The sequence below is a fragment of the Molossus molossus genome, unplaced genomic scaffold (genome assembly GCF_014108415.1).
Source record: "Molossus molossus isolate mMolMol1 unplaced genomic scaffold, mMolMol1.p scaffold_m16_p_23, whole genome shotgun sequence".
NCBI lineage: Eukaryota > Metazoa > Chordata > Mammalia > Chiroptera > Molossidae > Molossus > Molossus molossus.
Genome location: NW_023425359.1, coordinates 14,802,989 through 14,828,485, shown reverse-complemented (window position 1 = coordinate 14,828,485; position 25,497 = coordinate 14,802,989). Strand labels below are relative to the sequence as shown.

General features: G+C 41.1%; 1 protein-coding gene across 1 annotated transcript in view; it reads left to right on the top strand.

Annotated features, from left to right (window-relative positions):
• The window catches only part of DNAH14 (dynein axonemal heavy chain 14), a 114,731-nt gene that overhangs the window by 29,239 nt on the left and 59,995 nt on the right, over positions 1-25,497 (top strand). Inside the window, exons 12-19 of the mRNA XM_036277765.1 lie at positions 2,360-2,488; positions 3,828-3,965; positions 5,156-5,323; positions 6,250-6,420; positions 17,350-17,547; positions 19,518-19,679; positions 21,709-21,900; positions 23,036-23,217. Coding sequence (XP_036133658.1) covers positions 2,360-2,488; positions 3,828-3,965; positions 5,156-5,323; positions 6,250-6,420; positions 17,350-17,547; positions 19,518-19,679; positions 21,709-21,900; positions 23,036-23,217 — 1,340 coding nt within the window. The remainder of the gene's footprint in view (positions 1-2,359; positions 2,489-3,827; positions 3,966-5,155; positions 5,324-6,249; positions 6,421-17,349; positions 17,548-19,517; positions 19,680-21,708; positions 21,901-23,035; positions 23,218-25,497) is intronic.

Below are 25,497 nucleotides of genomic sequence, written 5' to 3'. Positions count from 1 at the left end.
GTGATCCCACTTCTAGGAATATACCCTAAGAAGCCTGAAACACCAATCAAAGAATATATGCACCCCGATGTTCATAGCAGCATTATTTACAATAGCTAAGATCTGGAAACAGCCCAAGTGTCCATCAGTAGACGAGTGGATAAAAAAGCTGTGGTACGTTTACACAATGGAGTACTATACAGCTATAAGAAAGAGAGATCTCTTACCCTTTGAGATGACATGGAGGCACCTGGAGAGTATTATGCTAAGCAAAATAAGCCAGTCAGAGAAAGACAAGTGTCACATGATCTCACTTATCTGTGGAATCTAGTGAACAAATTAAACTGATGAACAAAATAGACCCAGAGACATGGAAGTAGGGAACAGACTGAGGAACCTCAGAGGGAATGGGTATTGGGGGGCAGGAAGAGATAAACCAAAGAACTCATGTGCATATGTGCACGACCAGTGAACACAGACAACAGTGCCATGAAGGCGGTGGGGGTGGGAGAAGTGGGGAGCAGGGGTCAGTGGGGGAAGAGGAGGGACATCTGTAATACTTCCAACAACAAAGACGTATTTTTTTAAAAGAATGGTCTTATATAATTTGGACAACTCCTACTTATTAAAAAATTATTTACATATATATATATATATACATAATTTTTATTCTATTGTTCATAGTATTACAGATGTCCCCTAGCCCCCCCCCCTCCTTTAACCGCCCTCCTCCCAGCTCCTCCCCCACCCCAGGCCTTCACCATACTATTGTCTGTGTCCATTGGTTATACATATATGTATATCAGTTCTTTGGTTAATCTCTTGTTCCCCACCACCATGCCTCTGGACCTGTTTTGTTTTTTACTTTATATGCTCATTAGATTCCACATATAAGTGAGATCATGTGATATTTCTTTGACTGGCTTATTTTGCTCGGCATAATACTCTATAGGACTCTCCTTGCTATTGCAAAGGGTGAGAATTTTTTTACAGCTGCCTAGTATTCCACTGTGTAAATATCCCACAGGTTTTTTTTGAAATGGTGTTGAGCATTCTTATTCTTACCCTGTCTGCCTGGCACGTTATTAACTGTCCAGCTGTTAAACCAAACACTCCGTCACAGTTGAAGTCCCGTGAGCCCAAGTTCAGTGCCATCAAATACGCTGAGTCAAGAGACTTGCAGGGGTCATTAACAAGAAACATACCTGTGGTCCTTGGGACACCTGAGTTTAACCCCTGTGGCTGTCAATTTGAAAGCTTTTAAGGATTTGCTTCAGATTTCCTTGATTTTAAGTGAAGATTTGGATGAATTTGATGGGATTTTGCCTAATTGGGTACCTTTTGGAGACTTCGAAAAGGAGAATAACTGCTCAACCAAGTCACACAGATGAATAAAATGCAAGAAAAAGAAATTTTGGTCAAACCAGTTTGTCTATAATTATTCAGTTTGTGATACAAAACAAGGGAAATTGTCATACTAAAATAATGGTATTGATAATTACAAGTCAGGTAGTTAAGTAATTCAAAATAAATGACTATTTGTATTTTCTAATTTTTTTACTTGTTTTACAAAAATAAGTATAATCTAAGGGGTCTAATGTACACATAGATTCTTTAATCCTCACCCGAGGACATTTTTTTCGATATTTTGTTCAGATAGAGTGGGAGGAAGAGAGAGAGAGAGAAACATCGACGTGAAAGCGACACATCGAGTGGTTGCCACCCACACAACCCAACCAGAGCCGGGGACAAACTGCAACCGAGGTACGTGCCCTTAGCGGGAACCGAACCCGGGTCTCTCCGGACCGCAGGTCGACGCTCTAACCGCTGAGCCAAACCGGCCAGGGCTACACATAGATTCTAATCGGTACACTCCAGTGCATAATATTTTCAAAGGCGGAAAGTAACACAGGTTTAAAAATTGGAAATGTGTCTGAATCTTCTGCTGGCTGTTCATGACAACAGCATTTGCAGCAGAATTGTAAAAGTCTAGTTCCACGTGACAGTCTTATTCCTAAACCAGGATACACATGAAATAAATCTCTCCATGCCTTGCCAGGGAGTCAGTGTTGAATGAATAACAGTCACATTTGTTTTTTTATAGTAGCCGCAATTAGATTACTTCATCCAGCATCAAATATATTTATAACTATTACTGTTGTAGGTCTATAGAGAGCGAGTAGAGTTTCTTCTATTTTGAAAACTTATTATTTTCTAAAGTCATATTAAAATAGAACTTGGGCTGCTGCTGCTTAAGAGAAAAAAAACCATCATTACATATAATTTTGTTCTTATACCATAGCATAATTTATATTCCAATTCATAATTTAAAGAAAGGTAGTACTGATTCATAAATTTTAAAACCTTTGTCTTCCTTAAGATTGTAATATTCATTGATGATCTGAATATGCCAGAAACAGATATGTATGGAGCTCAGCCGCCCCTGGAATTAATCAGACAACTCTTAGATTTGGGAGGAATTTATGATACTGAAAAAATTGCATGGAAGGTAAAGTTCATGTTTTGTATTGTTACTTAACAATAAATAAAATAGTTATAACAGTGTTGAGTGAATTCAGTGAGAAATTGAGCAAGTCTAGTGAAATACACATGTAGAGCAAAAAATTTGACCATGCCAATTATGTCTTGGCAATTTAGCACAAGTCCATGGGTTCATAGAAATTCAACTTTAAGTAGGATTAAATCTTAGTAACAATTGCCAGTATGTCCTCTAGGTTGAGTTTCCAAGTCAAATAATACTCACATTGTTGGGCACATTAAGTAATCGAAGTTTTCAGTGCATCAGCAGTTAATGCATTTGAGAAAAGCTAATCCCTATGTAAGACTACTCTCATGTTTATTTTCAAGAACACAGATCAAGGATTTTCAGAAGTATTGCAAAGTCAAAAAAGATCCCAGGGAGAAATTTCTGTGAAGTTATTTTTTGTTACTTTTAACCAAAGTCAGAACGGCATAAATTTTTTTTTTTTAACTAAATGCACTTTTTTCCTTATTTGGCTCCTTCTCTGGAAACATGAGCCCTGTGTTCCAGAACTGACTTTGTGACCTAAACATTCTGGGTCTCAGTTCCTCATCTGTAGTAGAATTAGGTGATTGTGTTACAAAGTTGCACATCTCAGACAGGGCCCAGGACCCTGGATGATGCACACTGGCTGGGGAGTGACATCCGCTCTGCCGCCAGTCAGACTGCGGTCCAGGCACCAACCCAAGACAAGACTCTAGATGCCGCCCACCCAGGGGAAATCCAGGAGACTAGGAGAAAAGAGAAAGCAAGAAATGGTCTGCAATGCACCACCTGAAGATGTTCCTTGAACTGACAAGACAAAGTGGGGCAGGCTTCTCATGAGATTCTGTGGCCATGGGCAGGGACGAAGCTGTTAAAAGCACCCCCGTTTGCATAGAGTAGTATCCGTGGTTGCAGCCAGCTCTCCAGCGCTGTGAAGTTGTGATATGTCAAACGGCTATTACTTTGTGAACAGCCCAGCATCTCACCCCAGGCCAGTCGGGCTTTTCTGGGGGCACAATCACCAGGCTCTTTCCCTGATTTCTCGGATCACCGGGACCCTCTCTGCTAGCCTTGGGGACAGGCTGCTATTTTCCAGTGATTGCTCTTTTAAAAATAAGCTATTTCCTGATGACATGTAACATGCCTTGAAATTACATTTTAGGGTGGGCTACTTCTAAAAGGATCGACTCTGTGACCATCATCATTTTTGTTTGCAGTAAATAATGTTTGCTTAAACATTTTAACTCTCTTGTTTGTTTAGGGGAGGAAACATTTTACTTTGTAGATACATTGTTACTCTTTGTTTTCACTTTTTCCACAGGTTATTCAAGATCTGTCTGTAGTGGCAGCTTGTGTTCCTTCCACTGGTAGGAGGGAAATTAGCCCACGTCTCCTCAAACACTTCTCCATTCTGGTATTGCCTCATCCTCCTCAAAGTGCCCTGCGAACTATTTTCCAGGTGATGCATCTAGCTCATTTTCTACTGGGGAAAAAGAAAAGTAAATTCCATACTGTTAGGGAAAATGTGAGAACTTCAAATCACTAATAGTAAACAAACATTATCTTAAGGGGAAACATTTTATTTCTCCATCTATATTTTCTGGCCTATTATTATAATTTGTCTCTAAATATTAAAAACATAATTTAGTGTGTATGAGAAACACATTGGTGCATGTCTACTGAATGTTTAAAATGTAGATTCCTCCCTGGCCGGTTTGGCTCAGCGGTTGGAGCGTCGGCCTGCGGTCCTGAGAGACCCGGGTTCGGTTCCCACTAAGGGCGCGTACCTCGGTTGCAGTTTATCCCCGGCCCTGGTCGGTTGTGCGGGTGGCAGCCACTCGATGTATCCCTTTCACGTCGATGTTTCTCTCTCTCTCTCTCTCTCTCTCTCTCTCTCTCTCTCTCTGTTCCTCTCTCTCCCTCCCACTCTACCTGAACAAAAAATGGGAAAGTGTCCTCGGGTGAGGATAAAAAAATAATAATAATAAAATAAAATGTAGATTCCAAGATTTTATTCTCAGAAATTCGGACTCATTGTGTCTGGGATGGAGCTCAGGATCGGCATTAACAAGCACACCCGATTTTTGTTAGTATCGATTTATTATTTTCTTATAGGATCAAAAGTAGTGAGAGAAAAAAATTCTGAAATATGAGAAAAATGGCTTAGCAGTTAAAATCTAGTTTGATTAGATAAATAATTCTTCAAAACTAATTATCTGCTTTTCTTTTTTCTAATATAAAATGTAAAGATTAATTTGTAAGATCCATTTTTTGAAAAGTACTTGGTAATTCTTCAGGTGATCAATAATCCACACCTCAAAAAAATCCTGATATAGAAGAGTATACACATATACCAATACAAATTGAAATGAGAGTTCTATCATTTTATATTTTTTCTAGTGACATTTGCTAGGAAACAGGAATATGGAAGAATTCCCAGCACACCTGGTGTACACACAGGTGGGGCATAAATTGTCCTCCGAGAACAAACACACGCCTGCCATTTGTTTAAAGCAGATTATAATCACTAACATTTTAAATGAAATTATTCTTCCATTATAATACATATACTTCCTTTTTTACTAGGAATTAGCTAGAAATTGTGCTTAAATATTTTGGCAAACTGAATTCTTAAATTTCTTTTTAAAGGCTCATTTGGGAATGTATTTCTCCATCCATAACTTCACAGCCGATGTTCAGAAAAGTAAGGATCAAATAATATCTTGCTCTCTGGCTATCTACTATCACATATGTCAGAATATGTTACCCACGCCCACGAAATGTCACTACATGTTTAATCTTCGAGACATGTTTAAGGTTTGTTTCAAAATTCATTCTCTAGCTTACTTTTAACATTTAAGATGAGGAAATGTAATTTCACTGATGTGACACACTCTTCATTTTCCTGACTCATTGATACTGTCAATATTAAATTACTAAAAGGGAAATTCAAATTGATTAGCTTTGCTGTTTCTTAGCAGCTTATGCCATGAGCCAGTTAAAAAGATTCATTAAAATAATTCCATGCAGAGAGTTCAATGATAAAACCACTTGAGACAGAGGATTGGCGCTAAAACTCTCAGCAAGGAAAGAAGTGACAAGGTTATAACAGATTTCGGTTTTGCTTCATTTCGGAGACTTTATTGCGACTTTTAGAAAACGGAAGCCTGCATGCATTTCAGAACTGTGCTGGAAGTTTTACAAGGCTTGCGTTTTACACCAGGGGGTGTTGCCGAAGGGGCTGATTTTGTCACCAGTTTTGATCAAATGCGTAATTTTCAGAATTAAAATGTTAACAAGAAAAACAATGTTTGAGTTTGCTCTTTCTCCCCTTGCTATGGATTTCAGTCCCAAATAGCACATAGTATTTGAAATGGGTTATAAAGGTTTTTGAAATCCAATTTCAGACCCTCAGAACACAACATAACATTAGAAGTACCTCTGGATCACCACCAACCCCCTTCCTCCACGTGGGTGCCAAGGCACAGACTCATCTCCACTGGACGAGGCTGGGGAGGCCTCAACCCATCTCCCTGTCATGGTGATGCTCCGCCGGTTTTCTCTGATTTATGCCTTGCCTGACTCATCAAAAAAGTCCAGATTATGACTTGTAGAAATTGACCATTCTTACCTTGGATAACTGCTTCTATTTGTATGGAAACATAAACCTGCAAAACTTGAGCTTTTATTCATATACTTCCAACTAATGTTTTTTAAAAATATAATTTTTAATTCCCTGTTAGCTTCTCCTAGGACTGCTGCAAGCTGACAAGGCTGTTATTAACTCCACGGCAATGGCTGCTCTGTTCTTCATTCATGAAGCCACCCGAGTGTTTCATGATCGCTTAATTGAACATACTGAGAAAAAGCTGTTCTACCAGTTTCTTTCAAAGGAACTTGAGAATTATTTTCAGGTAAACTTATATTGTAAACATTATTGTAAATGGTGTCTTAGGCAAAAATGTTTGATTAAAGTATGCAGACGTTTCTATAATATTAATGAAAGAAATGTAAATTCTGTTTTCACTAGAAAATGTCTATAAATTTGATATGATGGAAATGATAAGGTCTTGATGCCTTTGCTCATGTGTTTGGCCTCTTTGGAACCTCAAAACTGCTCATTTTCCTCTCGGACTAGCAGAAGTGAATACTCTCTTGATACCTCAATAAGATCCTCATCCTCTCTAGCCCCTTGAACTGTAGTTCTCATGGTGCCTCTGTAGTCCAGGTCACAGAAGAAAGTGTTTCAGTCAATTGATTTGCACTAAAAGAATTGTAACTCTTTGTTTTGTTGGAAGTTTCCTTTGCTGTGTAGAAGCTTTTTAGTTTGATGTAGTCCCATTTCTTTATTTTTGCTTTTGTTCCTTTTGCTCAAGGGGACATCTCCAAAAAGATATTACTCTGATGTCAGTTAGTTAACTTCCTATGTTTTCTTCTAGGAGTGTTAGGGCTTCAGACCTTACATTTAAGTCTTTAACCAGTTTTTAGTTTCTTCTTGTATATGCTGTGAGAGTAATTGGAATAACAAAGAGACTGTCATTACTCCAGTGTATATTTTTACCTTCTTTGTCATAATTTAGTTGACCACATAAGTGAGGGTTTATTTCTGGGCTCTTTATTCTGTTCCATTGACCTGTGTGTCCGTTTTTGTGACAGTACCATGCTGTTTTGATTATTGTAGCTTTGTAGTATAGTATATCAGGGAGTATGATGCCATGTAGGAAACCATCAACAAAATATAAAGGCAACCTACTGAATAGGAAGAATATATTCTCAAATTATATATCTGATAAAGGGGTGCCATCCAAAATGTATAAGAAACTCATACAACTCAATAACAAAAAATAAACAGTCTGATAAAAAAAGGGGGGGCAGGGACATGAAAAGACATTTCTCCAAAGAAGACATACAGATGGTCAACAGACATATGAAAAGATACTCAACATCGCTAAATATTAAGGAAATTCAAACCAAACCACAATGAACTACCACCTCACACCTATCAGAAAGGCTATTGTCAGAAATTCAACAAATAGCCCTGGCCATTTTGGCTCAGCTGTTAGAGTGTCAGCCCGCAGACCAAAGAGTCGCGGGTTTGATTCTGGCCAAGGGCACATACCTCAGTTGCAGTTCGTCCCTGGCCCTGGTTGGGATCGTGCGGGAGGCAACCAGTCAGTGTGTCTCTCTCACGTTGATGTGGCTCTCCCCACCCTCACTCTATTTGAAGACATTTGGAAAAATATCCTTGGGTGAGGATTTTTTTAAAAAGTCAACAAATAACATGTATTGGCTAGGATGTGGAGAAAAGAGAACCCTTGTACATTGGTGGTAGGACTGCAAACTGGTGTGGCTCCTGTGGAAAACAGTATTCCTAAAATAAATAGATTACCATATGATCCAGAAATTCCACTTCTGGGTATTTATCCAGAGACAGTGAAAACATAATTAGAAAAGATATATGTGCCTATATGTTTACTGCAGTATTATTTACAGTAGCCAAGATATGGAAGCAACGTAGGCGTCCATCAATAGATTAATGGATAAAGAAGATGGTATATATACAATGGAATATTATGCAGCAATAAAAAAGAATGAAATCTTGCCATATATGATTATATGGATAAATCTAGAGGCTATTATGCTAAGTGGAGTAAGTCAGGTGGAGAAAGACAAATACCATATGGTTTCACTTACATGTGGAATCTAAAAAAAACAAAACAAAACAAAAACAGGCTCATAGAAACAGAGACCAAAGGATGGTTACCAGAAGGGAGGGGGTAGGGGATGAATGAAAGGGGAAAGGATTTAGAAGTACAAATTGGTACTTACAGAATAGTCACAGGGATGTAAAGTACAGCATAGGGAATATAGCAAATAATATTGTAATAACTATAGTATCAGATGGGCATTAGATTTATCAGGGTGATCACTTCATAAGTAATATAGATTAATAATCATCAGGTTGTACACCTGAAACTAATATAATATTATATACAGAACATCAACTGTAATTTTAAAGTTGAAAGAAAAATTTTGCCCTGGCCAGTTTTGCTCAGTGGTTAGAGCGTCAGCCTGTGGACCAAAGAGTCACGGGCTTGATTCTGGTCAAGGGCATGTGCCTTGGTTCCAGTTCATCCCTGGTCAGGGTCGTGCAGGAGGTAACCAATCAATGTGTCTCTCACATTGATATTTCTCTCCCTCTCCCTCTCCCTCCCACTCCTGTCTGAAGATACATGACAGAATATCCTCAGGTGAGGATTTAAAAAAAAAATCTCAAAAATAGTAAAGTAAGGGTAGTAAATTGTACCTACTTCATAGGACTGTGGTGAGAATTAATGACACTAATTTGTATAAAGTGTTTAGAACAGTTTCTGATACATAGTAAGTGCTCAATAACTGTAAGCTATTATAATAACATAAAGAAATAGACCATATATCTACATTTCAAATATAGACAGGTGGTTTGGCAGAAAGAGCCTGAACTCTAGAGTTAGACCTTGGTTTGACCTCTAAAACTTTCCCATGTTACTCTCAGTACCTGATATGCAACAAGCAACACCTTTTGCAAAACCATTCCCAGTCTTCATACTCTATGCTCTCTCCACCACCCAGATGCCCTGCCCTGGTGTTCCCTACCTCAATGACCGGCGTTACCACCCAAGGCCCTGTTCATATCAGAGACAGAGATCTAAGCATATCACCTTCATATTCAAGCCAAAATGCAGCATGGTCTCTCTTGCTCCTCCTCTAATACCCGTATCTCATCTTCCTTAAGGATGATAGGCATCCTTCAAGATTCAGCTCATGCTTCTTTCCTCTTGGTGGCCTTTTCTGACCAAAATCACACCATTTTCAGGGAAAGTGTCCCTTCTTTGTATTCTCATAGAACTGTGTGTGGACTTTTCCTATCATAAAACTTATTATAATGTAATTTTCCCCTCCCATAGTCATTCATTCTCATTCTCTCTCTCTCTCTCTCTCTCTCTCTCTCTCTCTCTCTGAGTTTCATGAGAACAAAGTCATTGATTTTTATCCCTACCTATATTCTCCAGAATTTAACATCCTTCCTTACTTCCAATTGGTGCTTGATAAATATATCTGGGATGAATGAATGAATAAAGGGATAAACGAAAGGATGTAGAGACTGTGCTAAAATAACTAAAGATGGCTTATTCCTGTCCAGGAGAAGTTTCTGAAGTTTCTGAAGTCCCTGTAAGTGATCATTTGCAATTCAGCTTTAAGACTTTGCTAAACCATGTTCAGCCAGAGTGGCTCAGTGGTTGAGTGTTGACCCATGCATCAAGAGGTCACCGGTTCAATTCCCAGTCAGGACACATGCCCAGGTTGCGGGCCCGATCCCCAGTAGGGGGCATGCAGGAGGCAGCCAGTTGATGTTCTCTCTCATCGATGTTTCTGCCTCTCTCCCCCTCTCATTCCTCTCTCTCTAAAATCAGTAAAGGAAAAAAATAAAATAAAATGTACATGCCTTTAAAAAAAGAAAAGAAAATCCATTAAAAAAATTTTTTTAAAGACTTTGCTAAACCAAAGAATAGATGTGGAAGCAGAAGTAGAAGATGAGCACGCAAGTACTTATGGGAGCAGGGCTTGTCCTAGCAGGAGTCAGCACCATGGACAGCAAGAGCAGCTACAGTATCCCAGATTAAGACATATTAACTAAATTTTCTTTAATCACATTAGGATGTAATTACTCCTGTGAGGATGTGGGTTTATACAATATCATTTAATAACTTGGTTCGCTGGTTTAGTTAAAAAAATAAAATGTGATAACTCTAATTATAATTAACACTTACAATAGGCCAGGCATTTAAAAGCTTTACGTATTATTAGTCATTTTAATCTCCATAACAGCCCTGCGATATAGGTGCTGTTATTATCCTCATTTTACAGATGAAGAAACTGAGGCAGAGTGAAGTTAAGAACTTTCCCAAGGTTACACAGCTAGTTAAGTGATAGACTCATTGTTCGAACCTAGGATATCTGACTCCAGATATTCTCTTAACCATCATGTCCTGCTGCCCCTCAACCTTCCTTTAGCTACTTGCTAAACAAATGTCTTCTGAGTGCCTGTTAGGAATTTCCAGTGCCAGACACCAAGTGAGGTAAGTGCTGAGACCTACATGGATGGGATCAGTGTGGGTCCTGCCTCCAAACACCTTGCACCTAACAGGTGTGATACATTTCTGTAAGTGATGTGAAAGATGTGACAGACCGGTGCGCATGCCACAGTGGTGGAACAAAGGAAGAAAAACTGATTTTCTTGCCCTGGCTGGTTTTCTCAGTAGTTAGAGCGTCAGCCCACAGACCAAAGAGTCACAGGTTCGATTCCAGTCAAGGGTTGGGGTCCAGTCCCTGGCCCTGGTTGGGGTTGTGCGAGAGGCAACCAGTCAATATGTCTTTCTCACATCTATGTTTCTTTCTCTCTCTCTCTCTCTCTCTCTCTCTCTCCCTCCCTCCCTCCCTTCCACCCTCCCTCCCTCCCTCCCTCCCTCCTTCCCTCCTGCCCCTTCTCCCCCTCCCCCCTTCTCTCCCTTTCTCCCTCCTTCATTCCTCCCTCCCACTCTATCTGCAGATAAATGGAAAAATATCCTTGGGTGAGGATTAAAAAAAGAAAAGAAAAACTGGTTTTCTCTACCTGGTTTTAGGGGAGAGGGGAACAGTCAGACTTCAAAGAGGACATAGCTCATGACCCTGGTATGAAAGATAGGCAAGAATCACCGAGTGGGCCAAGAAAGCAAATGTGGATTCTTGTAGATCTGTAGTGGTAATTAACAATTAAAGGAAGATTTTTTTTCAGATTGTTGGTGAGACCTCAAAATGTTATTTCCACAAAAGGGGTTCTTAATGTGAGACCCATGGACTCTCAAAGAGCCCTTAGATAAAACTGTATTTCAGCGTATTTAGTTTCCTTTGTAACCTGTGTATTTTGCTATATACATTTTAAAATATTATTCGGAGGAATCCACGGGTTTCACCACCAAAACAGGTCATGGCACAAAATAGATTAAGAAGCCCCGAGGCCCCGATCTGTTGTACCAGAGCTTTTGTGGTACAAAATTGCATTAATTTGATAAGTAGAATTGTGCTAGTAACAGATACTATTCAATTATTATCTTACAATAGATTCAATGGACCAAAGAATCACTGATGAATGACTCAACTATATTTGTGGATTTCTTGGATATAAACAAGTCTCATAGAAAAAAGATCTATCGGAATACCAAAGACTATAATAAACTTGCCAAGGTGCTTAATGAATTCCAGAATAAGTTGAGTTCAGCACCTTTGGAGGTAAACACATATAAAATATTAGAAATACTATATACTTATATATATATTTATATATCCACACATGTGTATATAAAATCAAATATTGTTAAAATTGTGTGTGTGTGTGTGTGTGTGTGTAAGAGACAATTCAAGGGGGGGAAAGTGCCCTCATATTTTAAAGTAGACCACTAGAAGTATAGCTTTATATTGTTTCATCTTATTTTGTCTCATTTCATAAAAGAGTAAAATTTTAAACACAAGGTGCCTGACTGCGAGGCTGTAGGGGTTGCGTGGTCAGTGCTAGTGACCTGAGAAATGCGAGAGGGAGTGTGGCCCCAGGGACAGGAGCAGGGAGCGGAGTGGATGTGCCACATCTTTCCCACTTGTGGGCAGGGATGAGTTGGAACAGAGACACCAACCAAATCACAGATACCATGAACCAATTTGCTAAGACTCTTCCTCCCAGCACTCTTGCTACCCCAAAACACAGCAACAGAGAAGCAGCCGGGGTGCTGCTGTTCTCCTTATTCTCTTCCCCCAAGCCTTTGAGCCGCCCCCACCCCCACCCCCACCCCGGTCTTGCTCACCAGATTGTTGGCACAAGGACAATCCTCACAGTGCAAATTTATTTTCCATATATGCAAACCAAGTTTACTGGGTCTAGATTATTAGAATAGTCATTCTCACTTCTATGTCCTCATATGTAAAACCACAATGAACATTTTTCTATGCTTGTACTCATTGTATTGGTCCCATCTCCTCTGCTAGATTTCTCATTCCACGGTGTTCTTCAAGGAAGCCATACAGCACATTGCAAGAGCTGCACGCGTCCTTCGACAACCAGGGAGTCACATGCTACTGGTAAGAACTTAAAGTGTTCAGGTGTTTTTAGGTTTGTAATATTAAAATTAAGGAAATCTAATAAATCTGCTTTGCTTACAGAAATTTGATTTATCCAGACTTTCCATTTATGAAAGGTCAAAGTCATTGAGTCATAGGACAAGACCCTTGTTCACTCAAGAGTTTGCATAAGAAACGTACCAGCACATAAAACATTTGTTTTAAGAAATTATTGGCTATGAATAAAAGTGGTGGACCTGGCACGAATACACTGTTTGTGCATATCCTTGGCATGAATACACTGTTTGTGCAGGTGGATCTCTCTGCGAACAGCACACTTACCTTGAATACTGATTTAGAAACATGAGTCCTTGCACAAAGCTTTACTTTTCATGGAAATGAGTGGGAGTTAAATTCTTGGAAAATCCCCAAATACCTCGAATAGAGAAAAGCATTCAGAAGGTTAAATAACATCCAACATATTCAGGCAATTATGTGAATCACATAATTTATGACTATTATTATTTGTCTATAATTTACTTTATATTTTATTTATAACTATTTAGTTATTTAATTCACACCAATTTTTCCAAAAAGGGCTTTTTTTGCATTCAAAAAAAACGAGAACTTTATTTTTTAAATCCTTTATTTAAACAGATATATACAAGATTAATTAAACGTAATGAAAATTTGGAAAATAGAATCAAGGCAAAAATGCAAGAGCAGATCTTTCCACCATCAAAACTATTTCATTACAAGCCTTTCCCATCCCATAAATAACACCACCATATATCTACTGCTCTAGCCAAAAACCTGGGAACCCCTCATTCTTGACACCTTTCTCTTACTCCCCATATTCAATCTCTCAATAAGTACTGGCAATACAACTCTCAAAATATGTCAAATCTGCCCACTTCTCTGCATCTCAACTGCCACCACCCTATCTAACCCATTATTACCTCCACCTGGGTTACTGCTACGACTTGCTCTGCTCCCCCTAACTAACCTGCAAGCCCCGTTTCCCTTCCTCAGTCCCTTTCTTTGCCCCTTTGTTCTGCCTTGTTTTCCTTCCTAGTCCTTGGCATCATCTAGTCTTATATATTAACTTTCTATTATTTGTCATTTGTCTTCACATTTAGAACATAAGCTCTGTAAGAGCTATAATTTCGTTTCTTTCTGCTATTAACAGATTTTTCTACTCCCAAAGGGTGTATACTCTGAGTTTACTTCTTTTATGACAGTGACTCTTTTCTAGTAACAAGTTTAAAACATTTCAATTCTAAAATTTTTGAGAATGTGTTCAGAGCAATATTTTTAAAGCCTCACACTCAACTAGAACCTTGTCTTCTTAATATCTCTACAGATGTTTTTTAATAAACATCTGTCTATATGTCCTCTCAGGCCCTGGCCAGTTTGGCTCAGCGGTTAGAGCGTCGGCCTGCGGTCCTGAGAGACCCGGGTTCGGTTCCCGCTAAGGGCACGTACTTCGGTTGCAGTTTGTCCCCGGCCCTGGTTGGTCGTGCGGGTGGCAGCCACTCGATGTGTCCCTTCATGTCGATGTTTCTCTCTCTCTCTCCCTTCCTGTCTCTCCCTCCCACTCTATCTGTACAAAAAATGGAAAAATGTCCTCGGGTGAGGGAAAAAAAATATATATGTCCTCTCAGAACCCCTAATAAAAATACAGGGTAAAACATGGCAAGTCTCTGCTTCCTCTCTGATCCTATGACTATTTTTCCAATTAAACATTATAGATAGATCTCTTTCCTGGATCAATCTAGCATTAGGGTTCAGTTTTGCAAAACTTCCATATGACTGAATGCTGACCTAGCACATGAGGCTTCAGTGAGGAGAAGCAGCTAGAGGAAGCATAATGATTTGGTTAAGAACATTTAGAACAGATTTTTAAATTTTTTATTTTATTCTTTTTACATCACCATTTATCCTGCCTATACCTTCTCCCACCTCCACCCACCCCACTAAAACAGATTTTGTAAATGAAACAAAAGATCACAGTCTAGATTAGTCATTCAGATGAGATTATTAGTTGAATAAGTAAGGACGTAAAAAATAAATCACACATGACTTTTTAAAAGTAAACATTACTTAGTTCAACTGGGTTGTATTGTTAAACTACCAGAGCAAGAAAACACGCAAACTAGTATTTCAATTTAAGGCATTTGTTTAAAAGATTGTTGCAGGCAATCTATTATATAAATGTTCCATTTTCTAAAAAAATTACAAGGCATGAAAAGAGAGGAAAGTATAAATTCTACACAATGGGGAAAAAGCAGTCAATAGAAACTATCTTGAAGGGGATTCAGATGTTGTATATGGCAGACAAAGCCTTCAAAGCAGCTGTTAGAAATATATTCAAATAACTAAAGGAAACCATATTTAAAGAATTAAAGGAAAGTAGATAACTATGACTCATCACATAGATATAAAGAGAGAGAGAAATTATTTTCCAAAATTGAATTTCTATAATTGAAAAGTACAATAAATGAGATTTAAAATTTTCAGTAAAGGGTCTCAACAACAGATTTAAGCTAACAGAAGAAAGAATCCACGAACTTGAAGATAAATCTGTAAAAATTATCCAATCTTAAGAGAAAAAAGAATGAAGGAAAAAAACAAAATTTCAAAGACCTGTGGGACACCAACAAGTACATCAAAATATACATATTGGGAGTCTTAGAAATAAAGAAAAAATAAAGAGGGACAGAAAAAAAGTTTGTAGAAATAATGCCCAACATATTAATCTTTATATCTAAGACGTTCATTGATAGCTCAAGAAACTCCAAATTGGATAAATACAAGTAGATCCATACCTAGTCACATGATAATCAAACTATTTAAAAACAAGGACACCCTGGACAGTGTGGCTTAGTTGGCTGAGTATTTTGCCATGAACTGAGAGGTTGCTGGTTTGATTCCTGGTCAGGGCACATGCCTGGGTTGTGGGTTCAATCCCAGTAGGGTGTGTGTAAGAGGCAGCTTCTCAATGTTTCTCTCTCTCCCTCTCCCTTCTTCTCTCTCCTTCTTTTTCTCTCTCTAAAAGTCAATAAAAATATATTTTAGAAATATTTTAATAAAATACAAATAAAAACAAGGACAAAGAGAAAAATTAAGTATCAGGAAAACAACAGATCATGTATAGGGAAGTCTTAAGATTAACAGCTGACTTATCAGACACATTGGAGATCAGAAGGCAGAGGAATGGCATATTCAAAGTGATGAAAGAAAACAACACTGTCAGTATTTCTATATTTAGTAAAACTATTATTCAAACAAGGGAAGTGAGATAAAAGACATTTCCATATAAACAAAGACAGAGAATTTGTTAACCACCTTACAAGAAGTACTAAAGGAAATATTTCAGGCTGAGAGGGAATGGTGTCAGATGGTAACTTGAATCCACACGAATACTAAAGAGCACCAGTAAGAGAAATTTTATAGTTAAATATAAGAGACAATGCATTAGTTTTCTACTGCCTCTAAAACAAATTACCAGAAATCTGACAGTTTAAACAACAGAAATTTATTATTCTGCTGTTTTGCAGGTCGGAAGTGTGGCATGGATCTCACCAGGTTAAAGTAAAAACATAGGCAGGGCTGCATCCCTTTCTGGAGGCTCTGAGGGAGAATCTGTTTCCTTATATTTTCCAAATTTTAGAGGCTGTGTTCATCCCTCGGCTCATAACCCCCTTTCTACGTCTTCAAAGACAGAATGTGACATTTCCCTGATAGGAAAGTTTCCCTGCTTTTGAGGAAATAATCTCCCATTTCAAGGTTCTTAATCACATTGGCAAAGTCTCTTCTGCTATCCAGGGATCATGATGTGGACGTACTGGGGGATGGGCTGACAAGGGTATTATTCACCTGCCTACCACAGACCAGACAGTGATAGGTACATTCTTTTTCTCTTAACTTCTTTAAAAACAGTTGCATGAAACAATAATTATAAAACTATTGTCAGGATTATAAGAAAGATTTAGTTTATATAATAATAGTACAAATGAGGAGGAAGGAAATGGAGCTCTGTTAGAGCAAACTTTCTATATTTTACTGGAACCAAGTTAGTATTCATATTAATCTGGAGTAGATTGTAAATTAAAATATAAAGTGTAATCCCCAGAGGAACCATTTGAATTGTATGCTTAAAGCAGATATAGTCTGTAAATTATATCTCAAAAAAGCTATTTGAAAAGGTAATACTTTCTCATCATTACCAAAAGCACTGAAGTGTTTAGTACTCAAAATAAATAGGAAAAGATTACCCTGGCCGGTTTGGCTCAGCGGTTAGAGCGTCGGCCTGTGGACCAAAGAGGCAGGGGTTCGATTCTAGCCAAAGGCATGTACCGTGGTTACAGTTCGATCCCAGCCCTGGTGGGGGTCACGCAGGAGGCAGCCAGTCGATGTATCTCTCTCACATCTATGTCTCTCTCCCTCCCTCCCTCGTCCCCCCCCCTTCCTCCCACTCCCCCCCCCCCCCACTCTATCTGAAGATAAATGGAAAAATATCCTTGGGTGAGGATTTTAAAAATAATAAAATTTTGATAAAATACTCTGTTTACTATATCTTCCAAAAAAGTTATAAAAATAGTCTAAATTGTTTTTACTGTCTAAATTTTAGCACATCTAAACAGAAAACTATACAGTGAAATATTCCCAGAACATATGCAGGAATCACATGTTGAGTTTTTTTTCTTCCAAAGATTGGGATAGATGGAAGTGGGAAAGAGACGTGTGCAACCTTAGCATGTTATTTGACGGACTACAAAGTGTACCAGATGCCTTTTTCTCACAACTATGCTTACATGGAATTCAAACAAGACTTTAAGAAGGTGTTTATTCAAGCAGCATTAGAAGGGAACCCCACAGCTTTGATAGTGGCAAATTTACACCCAGATCAGGTAAGTACTTTTTGTCTTTATTGTTTGCTGAAGTTTAATATTAAACAGTCCCCCCAACTTAATATTTGAAAAGAAGATATTTATCTATAATCTCATTAACCTGCCATATCAGTTCTTTTCATCATTCTCTGTTCTTATCCAGTTATAGCCCATAGAGTTTATGTATTCGTAATCATGATATCGATAGTTCTGCTAAGTATCACAGCAGAAGCATTTTCTATGTCTTTATAATTTTCATTCTACTTGCCCAGACACAGGTGTTTGGCAGTTAGAAGTAATTTATCTATATAGATGAGGTCATCCATCTTATATCTGAACTAGTTTTGTTGCATGTGACCAGGTAGTCAGCAGAGTGCTCTCAGAGTGGAGGCTTCTGTTTCTGTCCTTTACCCTCCTTAATTTCACCATCAGGTCAGGACTACTCTTTATTTATAAACAAGCAAAAAATGTTAATCACCCAACTTTTTAAAATGTTATTTTGCATAAGTTACACCCTTCCACGGCCAAACCATAATTAGATTATATTTACTTTGTGGCAAAATTTCAAGGAAACATTGTTACCTATGATCCAGACAAGTATAGTTATTAGTATTATTCAAACTCTCACCTTGTTTTTTTCTCCTGATTCTGGGCCTCTCGCTTTGGGGTTTTGGAGCTAGGGTCAGATTGGTCAATTCAAACCCAAAGAGTAGGGTTTTGGTAAGCTCCATGGGGTCTTATCTAAAGGATATATAAAGCATACAGGCGCTGGAAGGCTGGGGAGACTGTCGATCACAAGCGCTGGTGGGAAGTCATGTCAGGAACTTACATTGGTTGTGACTCCGCGGGCTACGGCTGTACCTGCAAGAGGAGGCTGGTGTCAATTTCAGGCCCCCGCAGACTGGCCAAAAAAATGGATGTGGAGGCAGCAATACCGTGGAATAACTGAGCTAACCTCACAAGTGGATGATGATGAGTGTGTTGAATGAGCTGTGGGGGTTCTCCATCATGCTTGGGTGAGACAGGAAAAGCAGCTGGCCCCTGTCACTCCTGTTGGCCTCTGCTGGAGACTGTCCCACCAGGTCTCTGCCCATCCTCACCGGGCGGAAATGCCAGAAACCTGTGAGTGTCTGAGGAGGACCCTGAGGAGTCAGTAAAGCAAAGAATGCTTCCTTTTTTTTTTTTTAAAGAAAGTTTAGATTGCTCTGGCCGGTTCGGCTCAGCGGTTAGAGCATTGGCCTGTGGTCCAGAGAGACCCGGATTCGGTTCCTGCTAAGGGCACGTGCCTCGGTTGCAGTTTGTCCCCGGCCCTGGTTGGGTTGTGCGGGTGGCAGCCACTTGATGTGTCCCTTTCACATCGATGTCTCTCTCTCTCTCTCTCTCTCTCTCCCTCCCTCCCTCCCTCCCTCCCTCCCTCCCTTCCTTCCTTCCTCTCCATCTGAACAAAAAATGGAAAAATGTCCTCAGGTGAGGATAAATAAAAAGCTTAGATTTATTCTCAGAACCAAATGTTCGTACTTTATGCAACTCCTCTGGTAGAGATTGTTTCCACCACTCTTTCTCCTCCGTCACCTTTTCCAGTTGATTTAGAGCCCTTGATAGGGATGGACCTGGTTAAGGGAAATAATCCTGGTTTGTGCAGCACACACTCGAGAGCAGGTGTGGTGAGGTCTTCTGTAACCTGCACGAGGCACAGTCCCTGCTCCACCCCTGGCCGTGCCCGCCCTGCTGTACCCCCTGACCCAGCACATGTCATCAGGTGCCACCACACTGTCAGTACCAAATGCCTGTTCCTCGACTGCTTCAAACAGTGGATGGATGAACGAAGCTTATTTAACTCTGGGGGTGGGGTGGGGTGGTTGATGGGTTTGGAGTAAGAGGTTGAGTTAAAAAATAATAATAATTCTCCTTAAACACTATTGCTTGATGTGTTTAGAGTAGAATACATGAATGATTTACTCATTTCTGATTAAATGTATGTTTCGCCTAAGGAGGCATTTTTGGAAGATTTGAACAGCATTCTCAACTTGGGAAAAGTACCTGACATATTTGAAAACGAGGAGCTGAACTCTCTCACGCTGAAGATTAGATCTCTGGCTGAGCTGACCGAGCACACTGACAGTAGGCAAACTGTACTTTCGTTCTTCCAAAAGGTACCTTTCTGTGGACCGGCCTGATCAAATTGTCATGTTAGGTTCAAAGTAGACTACGCTTATCGCTCTGTCCATGATTTTCAAGTTGGGTAGTTTCTTTAGTTCTTCATATGAGTTTTTAAAGCTAAAATAATGACTCCCATCTCTCATATGGGCACACAATGGTCTTACGTCAAAGATGAGCAGAGATCAGGGCCTCGCTAGCTGTGACTTAAAAAAAGGTAGTGACAGATGAGGTCCCAAGATGACTTCTTACACTGAGATTCCTTCCCAGCCAAGGAGGTTTATTTCAGTCATGTTGGTGATAAGTGTGGAGAGGTAAGAAACAATAATTTTGAATCCCTTTGAAATAGCCAGGGGGCGCTGGGCACAGAAGGAAATTGGCCAGAAGACCAGGTGATGTTCAGAATGAGCTCAGCAGTGGGGTGGCTGTGTGTGAGAGGACCAGTGTGAGAGAGAAACGGACCCGTGACCTCGGCTTTCTGTGCCTTTAAGGCGTATGACTGACCAGTGACTAACCAGTCACTGATTAGTGACCAGATCAGGACGATTACCCAAACCAAAGTAGTCACTGGGGAGTAACGCAGGTCATCTTATTTCTCGTGCCAGTTTCTACCTCTCATGGAGTCGTTTGAAAACTGGGCAACCCTCCGCTCCCCAACAGATACATTGCACAGAAGGAGGTGTAGAAAGTTCCAGAAATAGAATCCCCAGTTGGGAGAGAACAGTATGATGCGAATGGATGCTTGGATTGGGTCGTGTTTTAAAATGCGATAGTGGAAAGGAGACTAGCAGTCACCCTGAAAACTCGCGGCACCCTAGACCTTGTTACCAGGTGGTTCATCCAGTAGATTTTAATTTGTTAAGAAGTTTTGATTTGGAAGGTGGAGAAGAGTGCACTCCAGAAATAAAAGATAAGCCAAGAATCCCAGTTAGAAATGATTTTAATCACATAAAAGGATTTTAAGTGTCTTGCAATACTGATTTGAAGCATCTTGGAACAATAAATAGTGAAGGCACACTTGAAGCTGTTAGCACTGGACAGCCGGTAGGAGTTGGGAATGGGTAAAGCAGAGAGAGGTAGTTTCACTTTTAATTTAAACATTACTGTATGATGTGAATTTTTCATTGAGCAGTTTAATTTGCTTTTATGAAGTTTTTGGAGACAAAAAGGGGGAAATTGTACACTTCAGCCTTCTCCCCACTTTACACACTGTTTGGCAAAATCAGTTGCTTGATACTCAAAGGTTCATCACTCTGTACAAGGTGAACTCTTTGAGTTAAAAGGAATATTGACCACCCCTGAGGCTGCTTTCGGTGATGTGATTTTTTTATAAAGTGACGTGTGGAGATGATGATGGAATCTGTGCCCCATGGCCAGTCCTTCCAAGAAGCCAAGACCAGCAACAGCCATACGCCCCGGTCCTGTGTGGGGAAGGGATACAGGCACACGTCGTAGGAAGTAGCACTTTGCCTAGGACCTGCCAAAGTGTGTACGGTCTAATATTTCTTAGCTCAAATCCTTCCGCTGTAGTAGTTTCTTAATATCTCCCTGGTGCTCGACCCACAACATTGGTCCCTGTTTCTCTCTGTGGTCTTTCAGCTTTAATTCATCTGACCATTTCTCACTTTGGGTTTCTGTGGGCCTCAAATGCACAGCACCCCAGAGGAAAGAGTTAAGTGGTTAGACCCATCACCATCTGATATAAGGTCCCCTACTGAACTTAATTCTAGCACCAGAACCCCTTGAAAGAGTTGGTTTATACAAGGAATGTTAGTCCCATATCTCCCCATACCAAGTCCATGCCAAGAGCATGGGGTGACCTGGAGCAGAGCCTGGCTGCTTGGGGGACGCGCCCTTCCCTTGGAGGGGGCTCTGGTTACGGCAGGTAATCAGTGCACCTGGACCAGCCTCCAGTCTTCTCATTAAGGAAAGAATCGAAACAGGTTTTAAATGGAATTTCAATAGGATATATTTTTCATAGCAATGGATTACATTTTAACAGCGTATATTTTCATTAATTTTCAGAAAATACATAAAAATTTGCATATTTTTATGCTCGTGAGTCCTGCAGGACCTAATTTCCGGCAGAATTGTAGAATATATTCTTCTATGATTAGCGCCTGCACAATCGACTGGTATGAGAGGTGGCCGGAAGAAGCTCTCCTTGTTGTAGCTAATTCTTTCTTAAGGGAAAAGGTGAACTTAGAGAACAGAAAGGTAAGTATAACTTCTTTTTAAAAGAAAAATAATAATGCAAAGGAAGGTTTCAGTTTGTTAACAGAATGTGGCCGCATCACATCTCTGAATAGCTACGAACCCTCGCTGGACAAAAACAGGCAGCTCCAGGCCAAAGTAAACTACGTCAAGCATTTGTCTTCATCATGTTCCTCTTTCGCCCCCTAATTCACCTTATTTCAGAGATGCCAGGTTCCTCACTGTCTGGGTCTCATCATTCTTCTGCCCCCCTGGTGAACAGCAGGTTTTCATGAGGGAAGATCCCATGGTAAGAACGCCGCAGGCTTCTGGGTGTTCCCACTCAGTCTCTCTGGCTTGGCTGCAGCAGCAGAATTGCAAAGAAACCAGAGCCCAGGTCACACACAAAATTAGCTGAGAGCTTATGAGCCACAAGAAAGTAAGAATCTTGTAGAGTGATTCGACTGAAGCCCCCGAGGGGTAGCGACAGAAGCTGTGAGTGTGTGGAGGCCGGAGCTCCGTGGGGGCCTAGCAAGGGGCCTGGACCTCACTCGTCCAAGGAAAGCAAAGGCCAAACGGTCGAGACAGGGTGGAACCAGGAAGAAAAGGCAGCTGGCCTCAAAGTGACCAGGGGGTTGGCCAGACTTGGCCTGGAGATAGGTAGTTAGGACTAGATCATGTCTAAGTCACAATTCTCTAAGCAAGGGGGACTCTCTTCCACCCGTCTTTTGCTCACCTATATATCTGTATATCCTCTGAGGCCTTACCTTTGTGCAGCTTTGTTTTACTCAAGGAAATTGAGTATCCTGCTATTGATAACCTACTTTAAGGAAGAAAGAATAGAGATAAAGCACCATAAACATGGGCCATTGCCAATGGTTCCCTAGATCCTTGGATGGCCGAGCAGAAATGAGGGTCAGCCTAGTGGAAGGGGTCTGGCATGTCGTTGATCATTAGCCATATTGTTGCCTCGTTCACCCTAACACTATGCCAACTATGAAAACTCAAATATTCCTGGTCCCATTCATCCAGGGCCTTTTTCTACATCTCCGCATCTCACGAATGATAAACTATTTCAGGTTATTCACAGGGCTCCGTTTTCTCTCTCTTGATGTATATTTGGATTGCTTTCTCTTAATTCTTAAAAATTATTTTTCAGAACTTGAAAGAAAAACTTGCCCCAACATGTGTCCAAATCCACAAGAGCGTAGAAAACCTGAGCACAAAGTTCTTCCAAAAAACCAGAAGGCATTACTACGTCACCCCCAGGAGCTACTTGCGATTCATGGACACATTTGCGCACATTTTGAGATCACGCGAGCAAGAAATGCAAACAAAGAGGTAAGACTTGAAGACCAAATCAGAATATATACTTATTTAGATATGTATGCTTATATATGTTTTGCATTGGTGCTTTTATTTATAAAGACAAACACAGAGCAGTGGGACCAAATCCGCCTCCGCCCTGGAGGAGCAGACAAAAGTGCAGGAGATGGTGAAGGGGTCAGGGAGCCGTGTCCCTGGGACAGGCATGCAGGGGCTCCCCTGTCAAGGCGGGGCTGACAGATTCAGCCAGTAAAGCAGCAGGGAGCCCTTGTTAGAGGCCAACAGTGTATCACTACACACCGTGGAAGCTGGGGACGTCACTCCCCAGGTCCCTGACCCCTCGGAACTGCCGCAAAATGAAATTCTCCAGATGACCGCAACCCAGAGAGTGGGACCCTTCTGAGGAGCCCGTGTCCCGCTGCTGCCGAGCAGTGTCAGAGCCTCCAGTGTGCCTGGGAAGAGGGGAGGAAATGAGGCAGAACCCCGGAGACACTGAGAACCAGTCTCTTGACAGCCTCCCAGGAAGACAGGGAGGTGAGACGGCGTGTCCGCGCTACCTGTCCGTGCTCGTGTTCCCGGGGATCACAGGCTGTGCTGCCGAGACGTGGGTCAGTTGCAGGTAACCCTTGGCCCTCGTGTCCTAGGTGGAGGCCCGGAAGGTGCCATGGGGGAGCTGTCCCCCCAGCTGCTTCTTCTGACCTGTCAAGTGTCCAGCTAAGAAGCAATAGGCCACCCTGTCAGATAAGCTAACCAGCCGCACTGATGGGGCCTTGGACCAAATCCAGTCCGCTCGTCTCAGGCAGCGTCGGAGGAGCGTGGCCGCGGCTAAGACTCCGCTTGGAGGATAAACCACACTCAGGCTCCCTGTCTGGAGCCAGGCCAGTCAAAAATATTACTAATCCAGGTGCCTCAAGAGGCCTTGGCTGTCACACAGACTTTGTCTTAAATGCCAGCAGGAGGCCCAAGGCAATGATACATATTTTTTTAAGCCTCACCCTAGGATATTTTTCCATTTATCTTCAGATAAAGTGGGAGGGAAAGAGAGAGAGAGAAACATCGATGTGAGAGAAACACATCGATTGGTTACCTCCCGCACCACCCCCAACCAAGGCCGAGGACTGAACTGCAACTGAGGTATGTGCCCTTGACCGGAATCGAACCTGCGACCCTTTGGTCTGAGGGCAGACGCTCTAACCGCTGAGCCAAACGGGCCAGGGCACAATGACATTTTATCACCACTGACACTGGAGGGTTTGTGTGTGGTAGACAAGTGTAGGCCTGACTTGTACACAAGAAGTCGTGCACCCTCAACAGCAGCTTTCTGCTAAAGGGGGTCAGGGTCTAATTTTACTGCGTTTTTGTTCACAGGCACGGGGGGGGGGGGCACAAGGCAGGTTCAGCATCAGTTAAATTTAGAGCAGTTGTATAGCCTGGAATACAGTGGAGCTAAAAGGAATCATACTGGTTCGGAAAGTTCTTTTTACTCTATTTTGTAAGTGAAGGCTTTTCAGGCTCCTGGGAGGCATTTGAAAGTCCTTAGACTAAGACTTTTGTCGGGCAGTGTTCAATTGAGGGTGCTGACTGCAGGCCGGGCCAGTTGGCCAGCTGCTCTATAGATGAGAGGCAGAGAAGCAAGCGGACCCTCCTTCCACCTCTAACCTCTGGGTTTCTAAGGTACCCCTGCCAACCCCCCCGGGTTGTTGCTCTCCATTCCAGGCCTTCAGTTGGTGTGACCCGTCCCTGTCATAACCCCATCATCCTTTTTCCAGCTTCCCCATGCCTTGTCCACACCCTGTACCCAGACATGCCCCGGGGTGGCTCAGCAGTGTCTTCCTTGTATACTTTGTACTATCCTAGAACATCTCCCGCTCTCTGATGTGTGCGTCATACCAGGACCACCTTAAGAGTTGTCACCTGATATGCATGATCACTGTCATCAATATCCATAACTGCTCATATCTGTCTGTAGCCGGGTGGTAGCAGGGGACTAGGTCACAAGTCCCCAGCTCTACTCACAAGTTTCAGTAGCCCAGTTTCCCAGGGTTAGGCATGGGAGAAGGAAAAATGGAAAGGGTTAATTATGCGGTTTGGGTCTCTTCCCCACCCCAAACCTCTTAATTAAATGTTCTGTTTAAATGGGAGTTACCTTTCTGGGGAATTATCACACTTAAAGCCCATATTGCCTGTCTCAAGTGTGCGCTCCACTGGGAACTGAGCTTCAGTTGTCCAGTTTTTCCTTCAATAGATCATTTTAGCCCGGCCGGTGTGGCTCAGTGGATTGAGCATCGTCCCATG